This window comes from Syngnathus floridae, chromosome 4 (genome assembly GCF_059516105.1).
Source record: "Syngnathus floridae isolate MCC-2025c chromosome 4, RoL_Sflo_1.0, whole genome shotgun sequence".
NCBI classification, from domain to species: domain Eukaryota; kingdom Metazoa; phylum Chordata; class Actinopteri; order Syngnathiformes; family Syngnathidae; genus Syngnathus; species Syngnathus floridae.
Genome location: NC_142416.1, coordinates 20774460 through 20800113, shown reverse-complemented (window position 1 = coordinate 20800113; position 25654 = coordinate 20774460). Strand labels below are relative to the sequence as shown.

The 25654-nt window shown below is 48.4% G+C and overlaps 1 protein-coding gene across 7 annotated transcripts in view; it reads left to right on the top strand.

The window, feature by feature from the left end:
- Positions 1 to 25654, top strand: part of LOC148399932 (protein phosphatase 1 regulatory subunit 29-like) — a 47305-nt gene that overhangs the window by 8382 nt on the left and 13269 nt on the right. For all 7 annotated transcript variants that reach the window (XR_015858084.1, XR_015858085.1, XM_088374133.1 and 4 more), the window contains 3 exons: positions 12937 to 12994; positions 24811 to 25172; positions 25476 to 25625. Coding sequence is in view for 5 of the 7 variants with exons in the window: in XM_088374133.1 (XP_088230259.1) it covers positions 25002 to 25172; positions 25476 to 25625 (321 nt within the window). In the remaining 2 variants the exon portion in view is untranslated. The remainder of the gene's footprint in view (positions 1 to 12936; positions 12995 to 24810; positions 25173 to 25475; positions 25626 to 25654) is intronic.

The following is a 25654-nucleotide window of genomic DNA, read 5'->3' as shown; positions in this document are numbered from 1 at the left end:
CTCTCTATAAATGAGCGTTTGGTGCTTTTTCAACGTAGACTCCATAACTAGCCTACTAGCTTGCTAACCACGCTAGTGGCGACCTAAAATGCGATGTCGTAAAGGCATGCGCGTACGTCGGCTCTTTACAGAGTCTCCTCTTCCCGTGTAAAGTTTTCATTGCTAGCTATTGTTTATCCCCTCGGCTTTTCATCCTGACTGTGAGCGCCGTGTCTTGTTATTGCTTTGATTTCCCGCAGCCTGGCACTCGCTCACACATTCTGTCTTTTTCCCGGACGCCTCCATCAATATTTCATGATGTTTGGCCACCACCGTTGGTCACCAGGGGGATCCCGCTGCCGCCGCTGCCTTCTCGCTTTTATGTCCAAACTTCTCACATTCGTCATGCAACAAGTCAGCGCCTTTTCGGCAACCCCTCGGGCATTGGCATCAGTCAAACGTGAGGCTTGAAGTGGTGGCGTGATGTTCGTGGTGGACCGTGTCGTCTCGGATGCGTCTTGCAAGCCGTCGGCCTTCTCAATTGACCACGCGCGCCAAGGAGATCTTTGATGTGTTGCCAGGCGACCTGATTTGAATGAATTGCCCGTCAAGGTGCTCCGACACGCTTTGTGTGTTGGAGGGAAGCCGACGGGCGTGTTAGCATGCTAGCACACGCCGCCGGCGTTCAACGGTCGCCTGTGTATGCAGGCAAACGAGTTGAAAAGCCAAAGAACGGAACATCTATCTGCGTAGCAGTTGTGACTGCTGATGCAAAGCGTACGTTTGCTCGCGCGCGCGCTCAAGAGGTGAGATGCTCAATGCTTTAGCTACACCAAAGTGCAGCGCTGAGTCGACAGTTTTTGTATCCCCTCCCACTTGATTCTGCGGTGTGAACACCTCCTCTGGCTTATTGGCGGGCAATATGTTCCACAGCAGCTGACGCTAACGGCGTCCACCGCGGCGCCGCCCGAGCCGCCATTTATTTGACGCGACGGCTGAAAGAGACGCGGCGGAATAAAGCGTGGCTCTTAGCGGCACACGCCGGCCGGCCGGGCGGACAGAAGCTCCGGGAGCTCCTTTTACGAGCTCACTGTGCAAACTGAGAAGAAGATAAATGGAGGCTATAAATCCAATGAGAAATGTCTCTTCGCACCAAAATGGTGTGTGAAACTCGGAGGAATAATGTTGTTGGGATAAAACGAAAAAATAAAAGCACAAGAACTAACTGAATGTGGGCTAAAACGTCCTAGCTAAGCATCAGTGATTTCAAGACTCCGTGCGACTCGCTAGCCCGCAGCTATACTACCATGTTATATGGATTCGATTCTCAATCTGATTCAAAGAAGCCCTCCGTCCGTCCGTCTGTCCGTCCGTCCGTCCATCCGTCCATCGACATCTAGAAGCAAAGCAAGCAAACATGATGGTTTGAGCAAAAGCTGAAAATGTTTGTCTTGGCGACATTTGGCACAAAATGCCAGTTGGGACGTTCAGCACGTCTGACTTCACGGCCCAATGCTAGTGGGCTAGTTAGCATAGTAGCGACACCAAGTAGAGGAGAGCAACAAGGCAAAGGAGGGCCCACACTCAGGTGTGTGTGTGTGTGTGTGTGTGTGTGTGTTTGTGTGCGTACTTGTGAAAGTCAGAGGAAATCCAGGAATCAGCAGAATGCAAATGTTGCGTTTGTTCTTGTGTGTAATGTCAGCACATCCTGTGTGCATTCAAGTGTTGTGTGTGTGTGTGTGTGTGTGTGTGTGTGTGTGTGTGCGTGTGTGTGTGTGTGTGTGTGTGTTTGTGTTGGGTGCGTCCAACTAATGAATGCAAGCAAAGTTCTCTAAATACACAAGCGTGTGTTTTTGTGTGTGCATGTGAGAAGTGAAAAGTTGATATTGATGATCTTGTTGGAGCGACAGCTTGTTTGAAATCTCCACTGATGGCGCCGTCACTTTGCTTCTTTCTGAAGAATCAAAGCGGCTTCATGAGCGCCACTCGGCGGACACTTCATTAAGGACACGTGCTCCAATAAGAAACAAGCATCTTTTGGTTCTGGAGGAAAGTCTCAACGGCCTTTCTGGATTTCTTTGTATTTTGAAGGCTGTCAAAGGCCAGGCGGCTTGGGGGTGGAAAGGTTTTTAGTTTTCGGCGCAACTTATTTTTGTTTTCTTTTTGGGTCAGCGGAAGAAACCTTTCCATTCTCAAGCTGTCAATGGCCGCCGGAGCCGAGAGCGCCTTTCTTGTCAGCGCTCGGCCGGCCAACGCCATTACAAAGCATTTATTTGCCTTGAACTCATATCATCGCTGGGCTTTTGCGGAGGATGACGGAGATTGGAGAGTGTTGACCAGATGAAACGCAAACGTTTTGGGCAAATTGCAATCGAAACCATGACTCGGCTACCCATCGATCAATGAACTAATCCGTTCGTTGTACGTGAATCCATGACCTACGTATTATACCTCTCCTAATTGTAGACCTTAACTATCATATTGTTTGAATGATGCCCCAGTGTGTGCGTGCGCGTGAACATTTACAGTCACATGCTGACGACTGAAGTGCGACAACAGGAACTCATGATACACCCACACACGCGCTGTGCCAGGTCACACACACACACACACACACACACACATTTCAGTGTCACACCTCGAATGCGAATCTGCACGTCAGTCACTTCCATGTGGAGGTTTGAGTTGTGCGTTGAGTGCGGCGCCTTGGCGACCGCCGCTCGCTTGAGGGAGGGAGGGAGGACAGGAAGTGGAATTTCAAAGGTTTCAAATGTCAGCGCGATGACCTGCTAGCATTTGTCGGTCAGCACTGTAAGCTTGTTGCCAGCGCTCTCTTTGTTGTTGTTGTTGTTGTTGTTATTGGTGGGATGCCCCGCGGCCGCCGCCCACCACATCCGCCACCCAAGCCGACGCCCCTGCCGGCGTTTTGGCTGCCGGCGCGGGCCGAGCGTGCCAACGCGCTTGGCTGGCGACCATTTCGCGGAGATTGCGGAGACGCAGGGAGCCGGCCGGCTTGCCGCAACAACAACAAGATATGATTATATTATATTATATCTTATTATATCTTATTATATTATATCTTATTATATCTTATTATATTATATTATATCATATCTGAATTATTATATTTGATTATATTATATTTGAAGTCTCGACAAACCGAATGTCCCTTTCCCACCTCTCGAGGTTCCCAAAGTCACGACACGGCGCAGAAGTCCAAGTGGCACTTTGCAGTTAATGCAGCAAGCCGCGGCGGGCCGGGCCGGGCCGGGCACGTCCGCTCCGGACCCGTATAGTGAGCCTCCAAATGTGCTCGGCTTCTCCCTCAAGTGTGTTTAGGAAGCAAAATAGCCGTGGTTCACCTACTAAAGGAGCAGCAGTAAAAAAAAAAATCCAAACAACACACTTTGCATGTGGCAAGAGCAATAAATGCGGCGGCGGCGGCGGCGGCGGCGGCGGCGGCAGCCATCTCAGGTGAGCGAGCGCCTTTGACAAAAAGTGCAACACAAAAGCGCTTAATTGGACCAAAAGGGATTTGAATGGCTGCACGACTCGCATTTGCTTCTCGTTTGTTGGTTTCCTAAAATGATTTTTCATGTTTTGTTTAAACATTCGTGACACTTTGGAGTCTTTGGCTGGAACCAAAAACAAACCAAAAAAAAAGCCCTTCATTGTGTACACCTAAATGGGTCTTTTATGTTGGCTCATATTTTGTCAACATCAAAGACACTTGCAAGCCTTCCAACATTTTCAATGGGCAACTAAATAAACAAACAAAAAAGAATCCATGTTTTTGTCTTTGATGAGAGCTTTTGTTTTGGTTGTATTTTTTTTAACATTGGAGTCTTTGATGAAAGCATTTTTTTATGCTTGGTCGAAATCACCTTTAGTTGCGATCAATTTTCAAGAGAAAGGATCCTGTACCAAACGTGATGTTTTTGTAAAAATCACTTTGTCCAATGTCGGCTCTCCGTCGTTTGATGGATTTGCGTCGTCAACAGCTGCAAATAGTCTCCCTCATTCATGTTGCTGCCTCGCTGCTTGCTCCGCCCCCTGCCTCCATCCCATAATATCCATCTCCCGCCCGCTGATGGATGTTGGCCTCCAGCTGACTGCCGGATCAAAACATCATTTTGGCTCATTTGTTTTGGCCCCGATCTAAGCGGCTCTCTTTCTTTCGCTCGTTCTTTGCCTTGGCCATTTGTTTGCTTGACAGCAGGCAGGCAGGCAGGCAGGCAGGCAGGCAGCCAGGCAGGCAGGCAGGCAGGCAGGCAGGCAGGCAGGCAGGCAGGCAGGCAGGCAGGCAGGCAGGCAGGCAGGCAGGCAGGCAGGCAGCCAGGCAGGCAGGCAGGCAGGCAGGCCTGTTTAGTTTGAGGTGGTGCTTGTTGTTGTTGTTGTTGTTGTTTATTTTGGATGGTGGTGCATTCCCTTCATTGCACCCGCCAGCTGCCTTTTTACGTCTTCTCGTTTTGGCTTGTGGAAGGGAAATTTGCTTGGTTATTTTGCCTCTATTGTGCAAGGCAGCGGTTCGCATCAATAATTGATGGTTTTACTTGGACTTGTTTGGTTTATCGTGCAAAAAGGAACCGAAACACGCATGTTGCAGCAACGCAAGTAGTCAGACAATCTGCTACATGCAGAAAGGCGTTTATTCTTTATCCTCTGCAACAAAAGGACTGTAGATGACTGAGTTTTTGGGAGATACAATGTCCTTATCCCAAGCCTTTTTGGACAGATGAATGGCATTTCCATTCATTTGAGTGGGGAACGATGATTTGAGATACAACTGCTTTGAGTTGCGTGGAATTACGATGCGCACGTTGCGTTTTTGTGGTCGGTAAGCTGACATTTAGCGGCGATTGTGCTCCCGCCTTCCTTTATACCTGCTCGGCCGCCCTAACCTTTACTTTAAGGATCGAAATGCAGATGGCGTTTAAGAAAGAAAGAAAGAAAAACGCAGAGGCCGCCCGTGTCGCCGTTGACCTTCGTACGTGCCGCCGCTGACATTCTCCCGGGCGGGAGAGAAACTATTTCCGACATTTTTTTTTCTGCCGGTGGGAAAATGTTTGCACGGATCAGCTGCCGTCGCGAGGTTAGCGTGGGATGACGAGAGAGAGCGCAAAGGTTTTTTTTTTTTTTTTTTTTTTTTACTGTAGCCATCATCTGCGGTTTTATATTGAAGACGGATAGGAGGGGTTCCACCAACTTTAATCTCCCTGGCCGTCTTTCATCAGTTAGCGGCTAATTTGCCGTGGCTAATCTGCTTTTTAGAGTTCCTGGTTGAATGTTTGGACCTATTTGACCAGAAGCCTCTTTTCAATTAGGCGCGGGTCGCCGTCTGCTTCATTTCACTCTGGCATTGATTTGATTTTTATCTTCAGCCGCCCGCCCGGCTCGGCCCGACCCGGCTCGGCCCGACCCGGCTCGGCCCGACCCGACCCGGCTCGGCTGTCATCCGACTTTTATGACTAACGACTCCTCCGTCTCTCCGTCAGCTCCCGAGACTTCCCGCTCTCGTTGCGGCTTCGGCTCGGAGGAAAAGCTCGCTCAGGACGTTGCTGGTGGTCGCCAAGCCAAGACTGGCTTGGTGTGGCTAATGGGTGCGCGCCGAAACGTGACATGTTGTGCAAAGTGAGAATGGCAGAAGAAGACAAATCAATTGCCATCTTTTGTTCTCGCTCAAATCATGAAAAGCAAACTTTGCACGCTTATCAGCGGGCAACTTTTGTCAGCGTCGACTTTGCTCTTTCCCCGTCGACGGCCAACGAAAGCCGAGCTAATTCGGGAGTTGAAAAACTCATTAAGATCAAACGAGCCACTATAAAGAGGCCAATTCTGTATTGTTCGACGGACAGCGGTGGCTGCTTTTTATTGGATTTCTTTCTTTTTTTCTGAAGTCATTTCTCCCGTCCGTCGCTCGGCGCCACCTGTCAGAGAAAAGGCATTTGGGCTTATTTGTGTCAAGTTCTTTTACGGCGGAAAGTGTGTCTCACGATAATAGCCATTTAAATCAAACTCTGTCTCGAGGCGTTTGCGTGACAACGGCCTTCAATATTTCATTTGGTTCTGCGGACGGGCCGCTGCAGACGACCCAAACAGGAAATGACGGTGCGAGCAATTTAAAGCCGACCCCTCTGAATTGGAGGCCACGGCAGACGGGCGGGCCGCTCGGTGGAGCGAGCTCCTCGAAGGGCCGCCGGCGTCATTCGGGCCCGACGAGTTGACCCCCGAGACGCTCGGAGCCGGTTTCAACTCGGGGCCCGTGGACTTGGTTGGGTGCCGAGGTCGTCCACGGTGAAGAAAATGCTGCGCTAAGAAATAAACGCAGAGGTGGCTTCACCTTGAACACGCTGCCGCCGCCGCTTATCTGCAAATAGGCCTCTTTTCCTTCATTAGCGCCTTTGAGCCTCGCAGTATTTCTATTTATGTTTGACTGAATTCCTATTCATTCCCCCAGTAAAGCTTTGGCGTGCGCGTGGCTCTCCGATGTAGTATTTAGTTGGCTGGCTTATGCTAATATTATGCAAAGCGGCTGATGAATATTCAACAGAGGCCCTCCCAAATGGTTACAGTAAATGATGGCTGCCGTGATGCGAGTCAACAACTGGAAATATCTCCCCCATGATTACAGATTGAAGTCGCCCGGCAAAGTGGGCGGGGCTATTTTGCCGCTGTCCAAAGTGCTGGAATTTTCCAGCAAACCGTAACCAAACACAGCACGTTAGCTCTTCAAATGGTTTTTTTTTTCTTTCTTCATAAATATAGCCGTGATGTACGCGACCATTTATTAGTTTCTTTGCTTGGCTAATAAATCAACACGGTCCCATTTAATGAGTGAAATCGATCAAGGCCGGCTCGTAGGAGCGGATGTCGTCATGCCGGCTGCTCCCCGTCGCCTCGTGTTAGTTAGCCGCGCTAACGCTCGCCGCCAGGGGGCGGGGCTTACGATCCCTCCTCCGTCCCGCGGCGAGAGAGAGAGCGAGCGAGCGAGCGGAGGAGGCATTAGCCATGCTAATCTCATTAAAGCGGACCCGTGAGTGAATCCTGCGGGAGCGTGCCAGAGACGGACGGATGAGCCGCTTTATTATTAAAAAGGTTCAGGGATGGCGAGAAGGAGAAAATGACAAAAGGGGTGACACTTTTTCCCAATGCAATCCAACATTTTCAGTTTCTTTGACAGAACCGTTGACTCATTAAGGCCAACTCGATCCGATATAATACACAAAGCTTTTCAGGTAATCTCCCAAAAGTCGTGCAAAAATTTGAAGAAAAAAAGTCTGGCTTCTCTTGGTCTTTCAAGTCTGTCTATCTTTGAGTTGTCTATTCAAGTCGCAATCCAAGCTCTTTTTTTCCTGCTTATCTGCCGCAAATCTGCGTTTGACACTTGCTGTCTCCTCCTTCCTTTGTCTGCTTTGTCTTTTTTGACGCCGTGTGTCGGCGCCAGTCCCGAGTGTGTTTCCGTATCTTCACGACCTCCTCGAGCGACACCTTCAAAGACGAGCTTTTCTTTCTCCCTCCTCGCTCGCTCGCTCGCTCGCTCGCCCGAGCCGTTTTCCCCGATTGCTGATGGCATTTGGGAGGCTCGCCTGGAGACGGCGGCAAACGAAGCCATTCGCTTTTTTAAAAGAGCATTGACTGGCGACCTCGACTGCCGCCTTAGCCTTTGCGCTACCGTTTGGACCTCCGACGTAGCCCCCGACGTCAAACATCCCGCCTCCGATTGGAAATGGAGATGGACACGTTTGACAGTCGAGAACTTTGGAATATGCTAGCTATGCGCGCGTGTGCTAGCTATAGCCATTCGGCCAAAGGTCAGCCGCTAAATGGATTGACATTGGTCCGATTTGTCTTGGCGGCCGCGCGCCAAGAAAAAAAAACAAAAAAAAAAAACGTTGCAGTACCATTTGAAGAGCTAACGTGCTGTGCTTGTTACGGTTTGCTGGAAAATTCCAGATTTCGAGCCATATCCACCGCACTGACTGGACTCCGGCCCAGGTCGAATGCTTGGATTGCTGCTTGAGATGCTAAGCAGATTGTTTGCTAACCGCAGGAAGAAGGAGCCTCAGCATAGATTTGTGACCTGTTACAGACAATTTCTGTTTGATTTGTCAAGATGAATCGACTAGTCACAGCCGCTTGCTGTGGTGACGTACCTTCTGTGATTTAGCTATGATTGCAAACTGCTTTGGAAGCCCTCCCCGCTGCACGCTGGTGCTTTGGAGCCATATCCACCGTAGCAGAGTTGGCCAGCTACTCTTGATCTCGTTTTCTCCCCTTTCCCGTTTCTCAAGGGGCCACACAGACTGTGAGTTTATTGTAGCGGCAAGAGATAACGACACGCTCGCTCACGCACGCACGCGCGCACACACACACATCGCAGTGTTTATGCGGCCGCTGATCGGGGAAAGCTTAGCGAGCTTCGCAGTCCACATGAGATCAGGATGGATGATACCCTGTGGTGCACTAGGGTACACGCGCACACGCATACACGCACGCATTTATTTAAATTTCAATTTGCCACATTTATCAGCATTTGTTGGAGCTAGCACGCAGCGAGCATGCAGCGAGCACACTCAATCTTTGACAGCTAGTATGTATGATGAGTGCTTCTTATTTCTTAGTCAAGACTGCTTTTGTTGGGCTCTTTGGGTGAGAACAACAAATGTTCGCTCAAGTCACGATGCATGAATCATCGGGACTTTTATGGCACGTGGCCAGCCCGAGGACACATGCTAAGCTAACGTGTACTTCAAACACTGGCTTAATGAAGCGGCCCAAAAAATAATGACGGGCCCGTCAAGCGATAATGCCTAGGACGCTGAATAATTCATGGGGCGGGCGGGCGGGCGGGCGTGCCTATATTCACACACGTGGGTTCATCAAGCGGCTTCGTGATTAACACTTGGTTAAAGAATTCAACCGGTGTAGACTTTGTTGATGAGCGTGAAACCTCTCACGTTGTTGTTCTTGCTTATTGCTTTGAAGGGAACTGATGCTAATGTAGGGCAATCCATGCAATCAAGCAGCTTATACGGTGCGGCTAATACGTCCCGCGAATCAAAATCAAAGATGCTTTCGTTATATGGATATGAATCACTACCATATCGTCATAAAAAGTACAAAAGAGCTCATTTTGCAACAACATATTGCTATTGTCCCAAGGTACCCATAGCTACCGTTATGCTACAATATGAGCGCAAATGACTAAATGCAAGCAATATAATATCACATCAAAACATTTTTCCCCTCCAAAATAGACGGTAGCCTTTTCAACACTGTCCTTTGTGTTGTCCATCTAACACGTGTTGACATATTTATTATGTTAAAGCTTTCCCCCCCAATTCTCTGTCCTCTCAGCAGCAGTGCTTTTGTAAACGTACTTGAGGATCATTTGGGGAAAAAAGCACTTCTCTTCATCAGTGAGCGCAAAAGCAGAGAACCCAACATTTTTTTATATATTTTTGAAGGATAGGCTGTCAGCGCTCGTCTTTTTTTGATTTTGCTCCAATTTCGTCGGCAGCCCGCTCCCCGATGGCCGCGGCCGCCCTCGGCACCCCGAATGGACTCTCCTCGTCTTGTCATGTGCCCCAAACCAAGCAGCCCCTTCCTTCCTTCCTTCCTTCCTTCCTTCCTTCCTTCCTTCCTTCCTTCCTTCCTTCCTTCCTTCCTTCCTTCCTTCCTTCCTTCCTTCCTTCCTTCCTTCCTTCCTTCCTTCCTTCCTTCCTTCCTTCCTTCCTTCCTTCCTTCCTTCCCTTGCCTTGCCTTGCCTTGCCTTCGCAGCCTGCTGCCTCTAAAGACCAGACCCACTTAGGCAGCACGCCTCACAAACTTTTAGCAGAACTTTTTTCATTTTACTGCTGGCTAACATGCTAGCTGCTGGTTGAAACGCTAACCGCCGCCATTGCTTGCCTTTTGTGCTATGATTTTGTTTTCATTTCAAGAATAGCAAGTCCATTAAATTAATTGTTGTACAGTTGTTTGTCATCTCTTTTTGACTTAGCTCTGAAATGTTGTTGTCGTTTTTCTAAATGATGAGATTTTTCGATGAAATCATTACTTTTTGACCGTTTTTTGCATTTAAAACACTTGAGGAACTAATGTTGACTTTTCTGGCAGGACTATCCCAATGGTCACCACAGCGCATATTTCATTTTATTTTCCAGACTTTTCCAACAAAAATGCAATCCGCTCCATCAAACGACAACTTTAGTAAGCCTTAGTCAAAAGTCAGCATTGTGTAAGCGCCATTTTACTTTGGCTCCATTGAGTACCTAATGAAGTGTCTGCCATGGGTGGCCACTTGCTGCATGCGTGCGCGTGCGTGCGCGTGTAAAAGAGATACAGTACACCCGCAAAGCAAGTACGTACAATTAAATTGAGACAGGCACATATGTTTTTTTCCATTAAATGTTGTTTCTCCATGTTGTGTGTGTGTGTGTGTGTGTGTGTGTGTGTGTGTGTGTGTGTGTGGAGCGCAGATAGGGAGCTTCATTAATGCTAGTCGTTAACAAGCCCCGAGGACACACACACACACACGCACACATGCACGCACGCGCGCGCGCACACGCGTTTGCACAGCTAAATGAGACCATTTCTAATTTGCGTGTAAAGCCTCCGGGTGCTTGGAGTGCATTCGTGCACGTCTTTGGCATCGGCGGACCCTGAATGCAACACAAGGATGACTTTTACTAACGAGGAGTCATAGAAAAATATTGGACTTTTTTTCTCTCACTTTTTTTTAACTTGGCGGTAGCTCAGCTGATTTGCGATCAAGTGCTGGTTTTTGGGGGTTTTTTGAGGGGGGGGGCTCATATTTGGGTGCAATGGAAGAAACATGCGATAACAATCTACAAATACATTTTTTAGTTTAACTAATATATATTATATAACTAATATATAATATATTATTTATATATATATATATATACATACACATATACATATGGATATTGATCTCCTTTCTTACAACTCGATGGGGCATATCACAATTTTAAAATTGATGTTGTTGCCGGTTCTATTGGATCTTCACATTTTTTTGGGACTCAAACAGCACCTTTTGGCCTTGGGGGGAGCTACAAAAACACATCACGTGTCCAAATATTCCGTCTGTGAAAATGTCAAGGTTTCACATTTTTCTTTTAATCGTCACAAATAAGAATTTCTTTGTGTGTCACGCACACTGCTCACCATTCAAACGTCCGTCCGAGCGGCTCATTTGGGTTTTTTAGCGTCGTCATGGCGACAGATGCTACGCAAGATGCTGGTTTCCATGGCGCCGGCCCAGCCTGCTTTCTTTCCAGTGCGCTTTGACGCCGGCGGTCCAATTTTCCTAACGTGTTGACGAGAGCGACAAAGTCGACTGAGCGTGCGAAAAACAACGTGACGCATTTGGCTCAACGGAAAACATGCCAGGCTTTTTGACTTTGTGGTTTGGGCCTCCAAGCCTGGCTTAGGATTTCAAATGATGTTTTGTGGCCGCGTGGGTGTTCTGATCAAGGGTCCAGTTGTACTCGACCCAAACACACGCACACGCAAGAGTGACCCCGCCCCCCAAGAGGCCAGCGTGCTCCCATAGGGTCGTCGTTTTGGGCCTGACTAATTGGCCGCTTGGCACGGCGGATGACTTTTAATGTATTTGGACACGGCGCTAATTGGTAGTCGTCGGGACGCCGCCGCCGATTCTCGGCACCGGCTCGAGCCGGGAGGAAAAAAAGAGAGGAGCGATTGGGCTGTGATTGCCATCACCTAGTCGGGCGGGCGGGCGGGCGGGCGGATGGGCGGGCGGCGCTCACTCGATCGCTCGCTGGCTCGCTCGCTCGCTCGCTGGCTCGCTCACCTCGTCACGACGGCTCCTCAATGGCCGCGATTTGGGCCTTTCAAGTGCTTCACTGGCCCGAGCTCGTACGAGAGGGACGGACGGCGACCCCTTCAAGCAATAGATACACAAAGTCAGCCATTTTGCTCTGAAGTGCTCATCTTCGGGTCCTTCTAAACTTCTTGGTAAAGTCTGGCATTGCTTCTGTAATTTGCAAGCCGGTTTTACTGTGCCGCATGAAATTTGAGACCCGCAAAAGTCCTGGCAGAAAAGAAAGATTTCCGTTTCCGTCTCATTCGCAAACATTTGGAGTTTTTGTCCGACATTGCGCTCAGGTTTGATGACTTGCCATCAAATGTCCAGTGCACTAAAATGACATTCCAGTTGAAGCTACAATCTGCGTGGGCTCAGCTTAGCCGCTGGGCTAACGGGCTCCGTCCGTGTTTGAGCAAAAGCTGGGAAAAATAAAAAGGTCAAATGGTCGCCCCTTTTTATCGGACCCGCTTTGTCATCTTGGGCCAGTAAAAAGGGAGGCCCGGTCTGACCCAATCGGATGGGTCGTCTTGTAACACCGAAGCGGCTTTCATCCCCCCCCCCGAAGTGCTAAATTGCCGTCCGTCTCGCAAGAGGAAAAGCAGCACAAAGTTTGTTTTGAGGGTCCCGTAAAGCGCTTGTCATTTTGCCATCACAAGGCGGCAGCGGATGGTTCGTCTCGCCCGAGGTTATTTATTTGAACAATTTTCGAATCGCCCGATTGTTTGCAGAAGGATCTGTTGGACTCGGTCAAGCAGCCCGAGGTTATTTGTTTGGCGTAAACAACTGCAAGTTTGTCCAAATGCCAACTGGAGGTTAGCCTCCGAGTGTCTCGAGGTAGTCTGAGGACAAAGCGCACATTTGGCCTTGAAAGCAACACTTGGTCAGCGGAATGTATACGAGGCGCCACCCGGCCAGGCGGGCCGCCGTTAGCTTAACGGCGTTCCGGAAGGGAAGCCGACGACTCTGAGGCCGGGCGGCGGGCCAGAGTGCCGTCGTAAACATGCCGGCCGGCGGGCGCTAACAAGCTGGGATAAATAAGCCGCTCCAGTCGCAGGGCCACTGAGAAGCTACGGCCAAACGTGACCTTCTCCTCCCTTTCTTTCTAGGTGTCGGTGACTCCCTGGCCGCCCGGCGTGGACGCCAACTTCAGGTCTCGTCCGCGAGGTAAGAAAATTGGTGCTTCCTGTTCTGTCAACGTCCTTTAGCTAGCACATGTCCAAACACTTGAAACTCAAAGATGGTTTCCCTGGTGGGGCCATTAATGAGACAGAAGATATTGTAATATCTTACTGTTATTAAAAGAAAGGCAATTTACACTTTTAAGAAGTGACATTGAGGCGACGCACACGTTTTGACTTTACGGGAAACATGAAATAATGTGGCGGGCCTCGGCTTTGATAGCGGCGCTCAAAATGATGGGGGCTTTAACTTTCCTGCCATGTCCTTTTTGCTCTTCCGCCTTTTTGATCCTCCAAGTGCAATTTAATGTGTCGTTACTTTCCCCCGTGAGCCAAACGAAGCCCATAACATTTTGGTACGACTACACCGGGAAGGTCGAGTGAGGTCAATTTGTCTTTTTTTTTTTTTTTTTTTTTTTTTTAATGCTAGCTGAGCAGGGAATGTGGAGGAGGGATTTTCTGGCCGCCGAAATACGCCGGCAGAGCGAGCCTTCGTTACTGCAATTAAGCAGCGGCGAGCTAAGGCGGGTAAACACTGACTGCTGCTATTCAAGCGCAAAGCTATCAAACTCCCACAGAGGCTCACTAAACACTCTGTGTAGATCGTGTGTGTGTGTGTGTGTGTGTGTGTGTGTGCGCGTGTGCGCGCGTGTGCGTGTGCGTGTTGCTAATTTCCGGCAAATGTTGGATTCAGCCACTCAGCCGTATAATCAGGCAAAGCCAAAAGGGATGACATTACCAATCATAGTCATCCTCTTAGCTGATGGTTGGGGGGGGGGCTTAAAAAGGCCATTTGACAATCACGTCAGGTAGCATCTTTGTGTAAATGATCCCTCGCAGCAGCCAAAAGCAGAAAGTTGCCGTTGTTTGGCTTGTCTTTGTTTGCGATGAAGTCGTTTCACTGCTTTGTTGCACCCTTCAATGTTTTGTTCTTCTCAGAATTTTGCAGCTAAGCTAAAGGCCTAACATGCTAGGTGGCTTTGACTTCTCACACAGGCGCATGTCGATTTACGTGCGCTGTCAGACGTAGCGGCCAAATTCGAGACGTTTGAGGCGCGCTTAACTTTTAGCGCAAATTGGCAGCCAAACGTCGGAGCCGCTTTTGAGCGACGGCTGAGCTAACAGCAGCGATAAATGGCGGCAAAGCGGGAGATTAGCGACACTGAGATGCAGACGGCGAGAAGCCGCAGATCGCAGAGCCGTCAACGACATGAGGGAATTCTGCAGGCGGAGCGCATGGCAGGATCCATTCCAAAAAGAAAAGCTGCTGGAAAGTCATACAAAGTAGCGAAAATGGGAGAAATCTCGACAAAGTGGAGGTCCCGTTGTACGGTTCAAATTCACTTAGGTTCATGACTTTACTCTTGGAAGCTAACAAAGCTAAAAAGGCTGTCATTTGGTCTCACCGCATGTTTTCATTTCATTTGAAGCGCCCATGTGCAACGAGTTGCTACGCTGAATCATAACAACGTGACGTCGAAATGATTACAAAAACATGTGTATATATATATATATATAGAAACAAAGAGAGTCGTGTTGAAACGGAATATATCTTGACACAGTGTACAAGACGCAGACAAAGTGATTGGTGAGCTGCGCTAAATCCTGCCACGTGACAGATAATTGAAGCAATGCGTGGTGGCGCGCTCAGCGTTTGGGCTTTCACGTTTGAAAGGAGCCCATGAGCGAGCCTGACATCTTCTCTTCCATCACCGGGCGTCGGGACGCTCCATTGTTCCTTATTGTCTCTCTTTTTTGAGCCGCCACCTGAACTGTCCACGACCCGCCGGCGATGCGTGCGTGACTCGCCTGCAAACTTTGGACTTTTCATGGCCCTGTGCTGAAACCCCTTTTGGTACATTTCCATCACACGGACACACACACACACACACACACGGACACACACACACATACACACACACACACACTCTGTGAGGTTGAAGGCGACAAATGGAGATGTATTTTTTTTTTCCCCGCAAGTCTAAATCTATGGTACGTGCCGGGGCTTTCTTCTTGCCAGGCGTTCATCAGCATCCTGGTCTCTTGGTGGCCTTTTGGCTCGCCGACGGCCCGACTGCGCATCCCGGGCCAATTAGCGCGTCGTTAAGGACGGTATTTAGCAGGGAAGATGGACGAGGTTGCGACGGGGCGGGCGGCGTGACGTGCGACGCGTCGGGGACGAGAGAAAGAAAGGTCAGCCCGTGACGGATGGAAGCCAAACGTTTGACAACGAGCCTCGGGTGGCACTCGTCTAATCTTCTTTGTCGTCTTAGCCTTTGCTAGCTCGCTGAAATTCTTCCCGGAGGAAATCACGCAAATGGAAATAATACGTCGGCGTCGTAAAAACTTTATTAACCGGACGGGTCATTTTGTTAAAGTAACATTTTGACAAGGGTGGCAAAAAAAAGATCCCAAAAAGTAAAACGTGTCGTTTGCACTAAAAAAGGGAATTTGATTTGGGCCACGTTACGATGCTTCGATATTTGGCAGGAGGAACTTAGTCCAAAATATATGTATCTTTTTTTTAAAATAAGTATTTGATTTTTATTTTGGTATTTTCTTCTAGTTTTTCATTTCCATCTAGTGATTTGTTTTTTTTAATATTTGTATTTTTTATGTCATACTTTTTCCCATTTGTATTTTCAGCTGACATTTTGCCATCTAATATTTTTTTATCTCCGTATTTGTGGACAAAACATCTACAAAAGTGGTCATTATTTTTTGGGGGAGATTTATTTGTTTTGATTTGATTTGTCTTATTTTTTTTGGGGGGGGGGGGCAGTAGCAGGTATATGATGGAATGTGTGTGGTCCAAAGTTCCTTGAAAATGTGCAAGCCTTCCGTCCATTGAGTGCTGAGCCTTTTTGTGCAAGCCTTCCGTCCATTGAGTGCTGAGCCTTTTTGTGCAAGCTAATGGGCCGCTGTCTCTCTCTCTCTCTCTCTCTCTCTCTCTCTCTCTCTCTCTCTCTCGCTCTCTCTCGCTCTCGCTCTCGCTCTCGCTCTCGCTCTCGCTCTCTCTCATGCTCTCATGCACTCATGCACGCACACACGCTTCACTCTGCTTGTTAGACTTGAGCAGCAATCTGTCAGCTACACACGTATCCCATTTTCCTCCCTCGTCGTCTCACATCAGCGCTTTGGCTTTGAGCGTCAGGCAGCCTAAAACCGGCGTCTAATAGGCAAGAAGGACACGCCTTTGAAAATTTCAACATGAAATTTGGCAGGCTTGCCCATCTTGAGAAGACCCACCAAAAAAAAGTCTCCGTTAATGAGCGACCTCACCGGACGTGTGGCATCTTGGCTCAAAGCGGCAATTTGTGGCTCGTTTTCAACCTTTTTCTTCATATCGGACCACATTTGAAGCGCAACACCAAATTTAGCAGTTTTTTGTCCTTGCAAGTGGGTGAAGCAGAACAGCAGTCTGATTATTTTATTTATTTTATTTGATTGTAAAAAATATACGTATAAAAAATATTTATTGATTTAATTGAGTTTTTTCTGAATCTTCTTTGTCCACTCAACACCCAAATCCAGTTTCAGAATTTGCTCGGCATGTCAGTCGCGAAGAGAGCCACAAAGAGTGACGAGAAGCCGTGCCTGACGAGGTACTGCAAGTCGGCCATTTTGTCTCGAAGCTTCCATTTAAGAGGCATTTGGGCGACATTCGCAGGGTCCTTAAGTGATTTTCACTTCTGGCCGCCAAATTCCAGCCGTGCGGACTGGGCAAATGGGCCTCGCCGAACTATGAAACGCTTCTGCCGAATCGCCTACGTATAAAACGGTAAACTCCGAGTCAGCGCCACAAGGTCGGAGCTTAACGAAACGGCCGTAAAAAGCATCATCGACTTTCATCTTCCGTGCATCTTTCCATCGTCGTTGGCGAGAGAAAGAGAGAGAGAGAGAGAGAGAGAGAGAGAGAGAGAGAGAGAGAGAGAGAGAGAGAGAGAGAGAGAGACTTTGCCCACGAAAGTCACTGCGTACGCTTTCCCGACTTGACCGTCCCATTATCGCTTGAGAGGAGGATAAAAACAAGCGGAGAAACAACAGAGCGCTCTGAGCGTCCGGGATAATTGCCATCCCGAGCTGTCTCTCCGAGGACTCAAACAAACTGTTATTCCATCTATTGATTTGTCGCGCAAAGAGAAAGCTCCTGTCCAACCTTGCAGCACGAAAGCAAGCCGTTTCGCCGCTGCCACACATTTGGAATGTGCTTTGGAAGCCAAAACAAACTCAAGTTCTCAGCAGTGTGAAACGAGTCGTATGCTGGATAACAGTTTTTTATTTTTCATGTCGAAACGAAACCAAATGAATAAAAAGTTGTTGCTGGATGCTTTGAATGGAGAGATTCATCCTGGTGCTTGGCTCCAGCCCCCAATCAAGGGCGAGCTTTGACAGACGAGCCCGTCCGGCCGGCCGGCCGGCCGTCCGTCCGTCCGTCCGTCGGCGCGCTATCGAGCCGGCGAGGTGAGGAGGCTATTTTTAGCTGGCCGCCGTTGTTGTTTACCCAGCTGCCAGTGGAAGCGTGACACCGCCGCCTCGCCCGATTGGGCGGGCCGCGTCTGTCGAGCTGTCGAGCGCGACACTTGAGGTTTTATCTCGGCGGTGGCGGGGCGAAGGACGACGGGCTAACGCTCACCTCGCACCTTCTTCCTCGTGACGGCGTCCGGGTCAATCAAAAGAGGAGCTGTTAGCGGGCTAGCGCTTAGCGACCCGACCTTGCGTGTCAGGGGAGCGAGTGTGTGCGCGATGATGTGTGCGACGCCGGCCGGTCTTTTCTTTTTCATCGGCAAGGTTAACGAAGCTCGGCCTGGCCTGGGAGGAGTAATAACTCACTATGTATGTTTCCACGCAGTTCAAACGGTTACAAATGTAATTTAGTCCAAGTTGTGCCATTTTAATGACTCCTTCTGCTTGGGATTCCCACAATGCATTCCCAAATGACGTGTCATTTTAATGAAGCGCCATTTTCCCCCTCAGGCTGTAGTTTGAATGCGCGATTGTGGCGCCGCACGTCATAAATCAGAAACGACGTCCAAATGTCAGCCACAAAAAGCAATTGAGTCGCGAGCGGCCATCCGACGCCCAATTGAAATGTCTGTAAGGCGGCGGGCCGGATCCCCGCTGATGACGCCGGTGAGCGACGTTCCCGAGATGCCACAAAAAAAGGAAAGTGGAGCGAGCGCATTCCAAGAAAAAAAATCGGATTTAGCAGATGGAGTTTCCTGGAGAGAGGCGGCGCAATGAAGGCCCAATGCCCGTAACGAGCTAGCAAATGAGAAAGATCGGATGACCGATGGAAAACAAAACGAATCAAATCAAAAAAAGCTTTTTTTTTTTCTTTTCTTTTCTTTTTTCTGGTCACCAAAATTGTTTGGCCGGCCACGGTGCACTCAGAGGTCGAGATGAAGTTTTTTGGTGTGTGGTGCCACCTGAATTTTTTTATGTGTTTGACTTGGGATAAATTTCCTCATTGCCGCCAGAACCGCTGGGGGAAAATGACACTTTTTACTTTGAGCCTTGTCCTTTGCAATGACAAAGATAACAACTCAAAGACAGCCAAATTGCCTTGAAAAGAGCCTCGGGCTCCCGGGGGCTAATGCACTACGACTGCTAATGCCGCAACGTCTTGGCGTCGAAAAGTAAAGCGGCGTCACGAGCCACACGCAACTTACTTTCCCGGTGCGTAAACGCGTTAGCCGTCGCTAACTTTTGTCCGTCTTGGTTCAAGTAACATTTGCGTTTGTTATCCAGTGGCCCTTGCCTTGCCAGAAATATTGCCGCAGTGTTTTTCTTTTGCCATGTGCGAGTGATGGAGGTGAAAAGAAGAGCGTCTATTTTTAGCTAGCACGCATACGTGATCAAAACGGTGCGGTCAGCCACATTTGTACGCGAGCGCATTCGGAACGAAGCAGCTGCTTGTTGACAGGTCTGAAGTGGCTGCGGCTCATTAGGCCAGCTAGCAGATTGGTTGCTATTTTTAGAGCCGGCAACACGGACGCGTTTGAAGCGTCTCCAGCGGGCCGCGCTAACGAGAAGCCAAAGTGGCTCAGAGCAGAGCGCTTTCCCGCGTCCGACGATGACGTACAAAGCGGGGACAAAAAAAATGTCCAAACAGCTACTAGCTAGCGTCCAACAAATACAACAATGAGTACAAAGTCCATTTGTCAAAATGTGGCCAAAAAATGGCCAAACAGCTACTAGCTAGCGTCCAACAAATACGACAATGAATACAAAGTCCATTTGTCAAAATGTGGCCAAGCAAATGTCCAAACAGCTACTAGCTAGCGTCCAACAATACGACAATGAATACAAACTAAATTCAATGAACACTTAAAAAAACAACAACAGCAGCTACTCGCTCGCGTCCAACAAATGCAACAATGAATACAAACTAAATTCAATCGAACACTTAAAAAAACAACAACAACAGCTACTCGCTCGCGTCCAACAAATGCAACAATGAATACAAACTAAATTCAATCAAACATTAAAAAAAAAAACTAAAACAAATAAAAAGTACCAAACACAGTGATTTTATAAAACTTTTATTGTCATAAACAGATTTGTTTGAGTGTAGAAAATCGACATTGGCGATTGAGACGACAGACAAGACTTGATGAACTTTGAATTTCAACATTTCATCGCCAAAACACTCACGCTAACCAACATCACCCAAAAGTTCGCTTTTTGTTTTAGAGCGTCGTGGCTGCCAAAGTGAAGTGGATTTCTCTCTCTCTCTCTCTCTCTCTCTCCCCTCGGTGACTCACTTTGGCGCTGGAGTGCTCTTAACGCCGCGCAGCCATTGTTGGATGTGTCACTTTGCCGTCTCGCGGGCTTTTGTTCCTCCTCCGGCTTGAGAGGGGACATTTTTTTTGCGTCAAATCTGTCCGACGACTTTTGAATGCGACGTCGTCAATCATCCCGTTTGCTCGCTTGAAGGCTGCCTGTTATTTTGTAAAAAAATGAAAACTCGTGTCCTCCATGTCGGATGCGGTCAACGTAAATCAGCTTCTGACAAAAAATGTCTTTTGGACAAAAGCAGTGCTTTGCCGGCAACTTTCTGTCAGGGGTCATTAGCTTGTGATGAACCAAGAACAAATAAGTTTGATTTTCGCAAAGCCGAAGATTGGCTTGGAGTCATCGTTTGAAGCCCGAACCCAAACGCAACATTTGTTCAACCTATATGCGCATAAAATGAACACGCAGAGCAAAAGCTAAGCCCTAAGCCGCTTTCCTATCATCTGCAGAATCGGCACACGAGCTCCTCCGCTGCCTAATTGCGACCGATCAAATGCTCACTTTTTTTTTTTTTTGGACGGGCCAGCTGGGAACGACCCCATTCGGGCTTCGTCCCGATGCCTGCTGCTCAACTGGACTTGTGTGCTTGTGTGCGTGTGCGGCAAGCTTTTTGTTTTAACGGATATGAACTCCTCCAGGGAAATTAAAAGCAGAGGGAACATACGGCTCCGTCACGCTCGCCTCTGTGTGAGGACCGGAATGGGCCAAACATGTTTCCACGGCAACCATGGTTGCTAGCATTGTGGTGAGCCCGCCACGCTGCGTTCCAGCAATATTGACATTGAATTTTTGCACACGGCACAAGAAAACATTTTGGAGCCAGTTTGGGTCAGCTGTTTTTCAGCCTCATCGGCCATCTTGGGTGCTTCCCAATCAATCAATCCATCAATCCATCAATCCATCAATCCATCAATTGGCTTCTTGGCACCCAATGGCGGCATTCGCTTATTGGATAGCTTTGAACGTCTGACAAATGGACTCAGGAAGTGCCGCTCATACTAAATTGATCCCCCTGAGGCGCCGCTGCTTTTCTTTTTCCTTGAGTGGAGCCGTTTTTTGGGGGATTGAATTTGGAATCAGACTCAACAGTATCAAACGTATTTGCACTTTGGATTTTTTCTTACTGGAAAACAAACGGCATGGTTGCGCTAACGAGCCGTGGAGATTCTCGAGAAGCAATCGGGTGCCTCGGAAGGGATTTAAGACGGCCGACTGGCCGGCCGCCCAGTTGTCGAGCGCGACTTTGATGCGGTCCGGCGGGAGATGACGACATGACGCGCAAACAAAAGACGAAAATGTCCCGACGGCCTTGGCCAGCAAAGAAGGAGAAGCGGCGCCAGCCAACTGGAGCAAACTCGCCGCCTTGATCTTCGGATCAAGTCAAAGAAGAAATACAATTTGATCGAATGAATGAATGAATGAATGAATGAATGAATGGTGAAAACACATCCTTGGCTGGTTTTCCTTCTCTCTTCATTAAACAAGATGTATTTTTCACAGGACTTGGAGGATGAACGCCGGTATTTTTTTTAAAACTTGACTTTTCTCTTCATTTCATCTCTGAACTTTGATTCTTTTGGTTACGTTGATTCCTTTCCGCTTGTTAAAGCGAGCGAATGTCCATATCTGATGTGACGGCAAAGTTTTTGTGCAACTTGACATTTGGTTCGTTTACTTTTGCCCAAAAATATTATATTCTAAAGATATTGAATAATATAGTATATATATATGTAAATATTTATCATATATTCATTTATTTTTAAAATATATATTTATTTCTTTTCATCTATAGTAATATATTTTATTAGTATATACACATATACATACACATATATTTATTTATTTGTTTTTTTACTTGCGTGTATGAATGAAATTTGGACCTAAGGCTGCACTGTAATTGGCTTTCACCACCCTGGCTGGTGCTTCTCCTCCTTCTTCTGCTGGCCTGTTTAAAGATTAAAGCTCGGCCGGTTCCTCGGATCGTCTTCATCATCCCCTTCGCTCTCATTTCTATGCAAAGGTCAACCTCCAAAGGAAATTCAAAGGCTGTCGGTGGTGCCGTGGAGACGGAGAGGAGTAATTAAAACCGATAAATTAAGGCTACAACCCCGCCCGATCGCCCTCGCGCTCCTTCTCGCTGGCTTTGGGCGTCCTCTGACGGCAGATATCTCCGCCTCCTCCAACATGGACTGTTTCGAAAAAGCAAATGTGTAAATGGCGGGGATGAGGGCAGCCGAGGAAGGAGCTCAGCACAATTTGAAATTTCCACCGGAGTGTCAAAGAGCCACAGCTGATGGGGAACGCTCTTGGCGTTTTTGCCATCTCAGCATTGTTGTTGTAAGTCACGGAGGGATGGTTTGCTTCTTCCGCTGCTTCTGTGCACCCGACGTCGTCGCGAGTCCGCCACGTGGAAGCGCTTTGCTTTGAACCCGAGCGGCAATGCGGCGCAATTCTCGTACGGGATCTCCCGGGATCCTCCCAAAGTGGGGAGCTTCTGAGTCTCGAGAAAGACAAAACAAAAAGGAGCAAAAAAAAAAAAAAATCCCACGCAAATTGTGTCAATGTGAATTGAATTTGATGCTTGGTAAATGCTTTGATGCAGCCGTGCCTTTGCTCTTGGAGAAAAACTCTCACCTTTCAACTGTGAGAAAAGTTTGAAGCGAGAAAAGTAATAACACACACTTGGCAAGTTCGGCGCGCAATTTGCTTTGAATTACGTTTGAATCGGGGGGGGGGGGGGGAGAGAGAGAGAAACCCCTGACAACATTTAATTAAAGCACTGCTGTGACAGACAATAATTAAACACAAAGAGAAGTTCATTTAGAGGAGAAAAGGCTTCCTGTCAAAATAAAAGCAGACATAATAAAAGAGCAGCGGGGGAGGCACACAAAAGGTGCGATTTGGCGCCAGATAAGTCGGATGAAATCAATGCGAGCAGCCAAAATAATACAGCCGGCGAGCGAGCGAGCGACAGTCAGTCAGTAAACAAGGGAGCGTTTAGTGGACTCATCGTTCACGGCAGCCAGGCGGAATAAATGTCACTCTTGTCATATCGAAGGGGGGGGGGACAACTCCAGACATCGTTCACACGCCCAACCGTTGTTTTCCGCCCGATCGTTCCATCCAGTTGTCAGCATACGCCGATGGACTAGCCGAGATTCCTTTCCGTGTTTCAGACAGATGGGCCTGTCGCTTTTGGACACGAGATCAAACGAATAGCGTTAAATTGCGTGAGTCAACTGAATCGTCAAAGTCTGCGCTGATTCTGAATCGGGTCGCTCACCAGTTGCCGTTGATTCACTTGTGTGGCGTCAGCTGACTCCCAAGAATCAGAATCTGCCGTGTTTGCGGTGTGCTTGCTAACTGACCTAGCGTCACGGTTTGGCTAAATTGTCGGAGTCTTCGCTGTTTCTTGTGTATCTGGTGATTCGAGTCACTATCCCGGTGGATCCGAGCCATCTGAGTTTGCGGCGTTTCAAGCAAATCTGCTGACTCAAGCGCAAGTTTGCGCCAATCGTCTCGGGTTGCGCCATTTCCGATTGACGCCAGCCAATGAACGTAATCATCCAAGTCTGACATGTTTGCTAACTCAAGGCCTTCACCCAATCTAACTCAATTTAACTCTGCTAATTAGAGTCAGTGTATCCAATTATTTGAGTCACTTTCGTTTGAGCGCGTTATTTGCAATGAATCCATTGACTCGGATCAGTTTCCGAAATCAAGTCAATCGATCATCCCAGGTTTCAGTTTGGACTTGAGACGCTGACTTGAGTCAACGAAGAGTCTTTCCGGCGAGTCACGTGTCTCGATTCAACGGAATCTTCTGAGACGAGGTTGTTTCCGTCAGTCCGCTAACTCACCTTTGCGCAGTCAGCGGCAGATGCCAAGTTAATGGAGACTTCAGGCTGGCCATTGCCTTGATTCAGATGCCAATCGTTGTTCCACGGTCGCAAGCGCGAGCTGGCCGAGACCCGCTGCCCATTTGAGACGAGTGTCTGTCGTTTGGTTTCCGGAGTGTTCTCTCGAAAGCTCCGTCGTCGTCAATCCGGTCGTTCAAGTTGGCCGCGGGAGGCAATCTAAACTATTAAGAGTCGGTCGGCATCGTCGCGATGAGTAGTCTCATCATATTTTACGGCGGATTAGCGGCTAATCCGCGGCTAATCCCCGCAAGGAAGGTAAACAGCTAAATGTCAGCAAGCATCCTGTTCAAACATGCAAATTACAAGAAGGCTCCCGTTTGCCTGTTTGAGATTTTGGGGGGGGGGGGGCAAATGATGGCGTTGCAGCAGCCATTTTTTGTAAAGCGCACGTTGATGATGAATCAGCCCGTTGCAGCAAAGGCCAACTTTCCATTACTATTTGTTTGACCTCTGGGCTTTATTATGATTTAATGGCACAATTAGTGGCCGCAAATGGATTTAACATGATGATTTTTTTTTTTTTCCAACCCCCACTTGTTGTCGCGTGACATTTTTCCGAGACTCAAGTACCTTGGCCGACATTTCTTTCTTTCTTTCTTTCTTTCTTTCTTTCTTTCTTTCTTTCTTTCTTTCTTTCTTTCTTTCTTTCTTTCTTTCTTTCTTTCTTTCTTTCTTTCTTTCTGTCTTTCTTTCTGTCTTTCTTTCTTTCTTTTTTCACAATTGAAACCTTCCCGCCGGGCATCTCACCAAGGGCTGTCTCTCTGGCAAAAATGCACCAATCATCTGTTTTGTAAGCGGCAGTCAGTTTTCGGTGCGCTGCGTCTCACCTCAAGCCGAGCGCAGCTTTGCTTTCATTATCGGGGCGTTGCGACATTTACTGAGTGATGTCACACTCCTCTGGTGCGGCACGTTCAACAAATGGAGCGACTTCCTGGGGCCTTCTTGGAGACTCTTGGAAACCCTCTTAAGCACTTGGGCAAAGCCTTGCTGATTTCAATTCACGCTGAATGGAGAATTTCTCGACAAAACGTTGGCTCTGCGTAAATGGTCTTTTTGGTCACGTTTTCCTTCCGTGTTGCCGTAGAGGAGCTGTGGACTCTCTGGCCTGGCGCGAGGCCATGAGTAGCAGCTGGCGGGAGCCTCCGCAGAGCCTTTCCAGGTGGAGCACCTAAAATGGGGACCGTGTCGGGAGCCGCTTTCTAATCGTTGCCAAGAGCACCCCTACCTTTCTGGCCCCGTCAAGATCCTCCGAGCTCCCGACCGTCCGTCCTGGCAATGGCGCCACGCTACCTCCCGCTCCTGCCGGCGTTACTGCTCCTGCGGTTAGCCACCGTGGTCAGCGGAGACTGCTGGCTCATCGAGGGGGACAAAGGCTACGTTTGGCTGGCAATCTGCAGTCAGAACCAGCCTCCTTACGAAACCATACCTCAGCACATCAACAGCACGGTCAGTAGCACTCGATGGTTCTTTGCGTTTCCGTGTCTTTGGGAGTCGGCGATCCCCTTCAGCAATCGGCAATAGGAACCGATCGATCGATGCTTTTCTATCGAGGCTCCCCGTAATGAGCCCCAAACTCGGGCACAGCTGGTTGACGAGTGATCGGATTTGTTTAAGTTATTTGCGACCTGCTTGGGACATTTTGTTCTTGTCCTGTTTTTTGTTTCCTTTTCTATTTGACTGATATCTTTGTCTGTTTTTAAGCTCGAAATAAAATCGATCAATCAATCAATCAATCAATCTGCTCGACAGGTTCACGACCTTAGACTGAACGAGAACAAGCTGAAGGCCGTTCTCCTCACCTCCATGTACCGCTTCACCAACCTGACTGACCTCAACCTCACCAAAAACGAGATCAGCTACATCGAGGACGGGGCCTTTGCCGGACAGGCCAACCTCCAGGTTTGCCAGCGCCTGTCCAACGTGCGCTG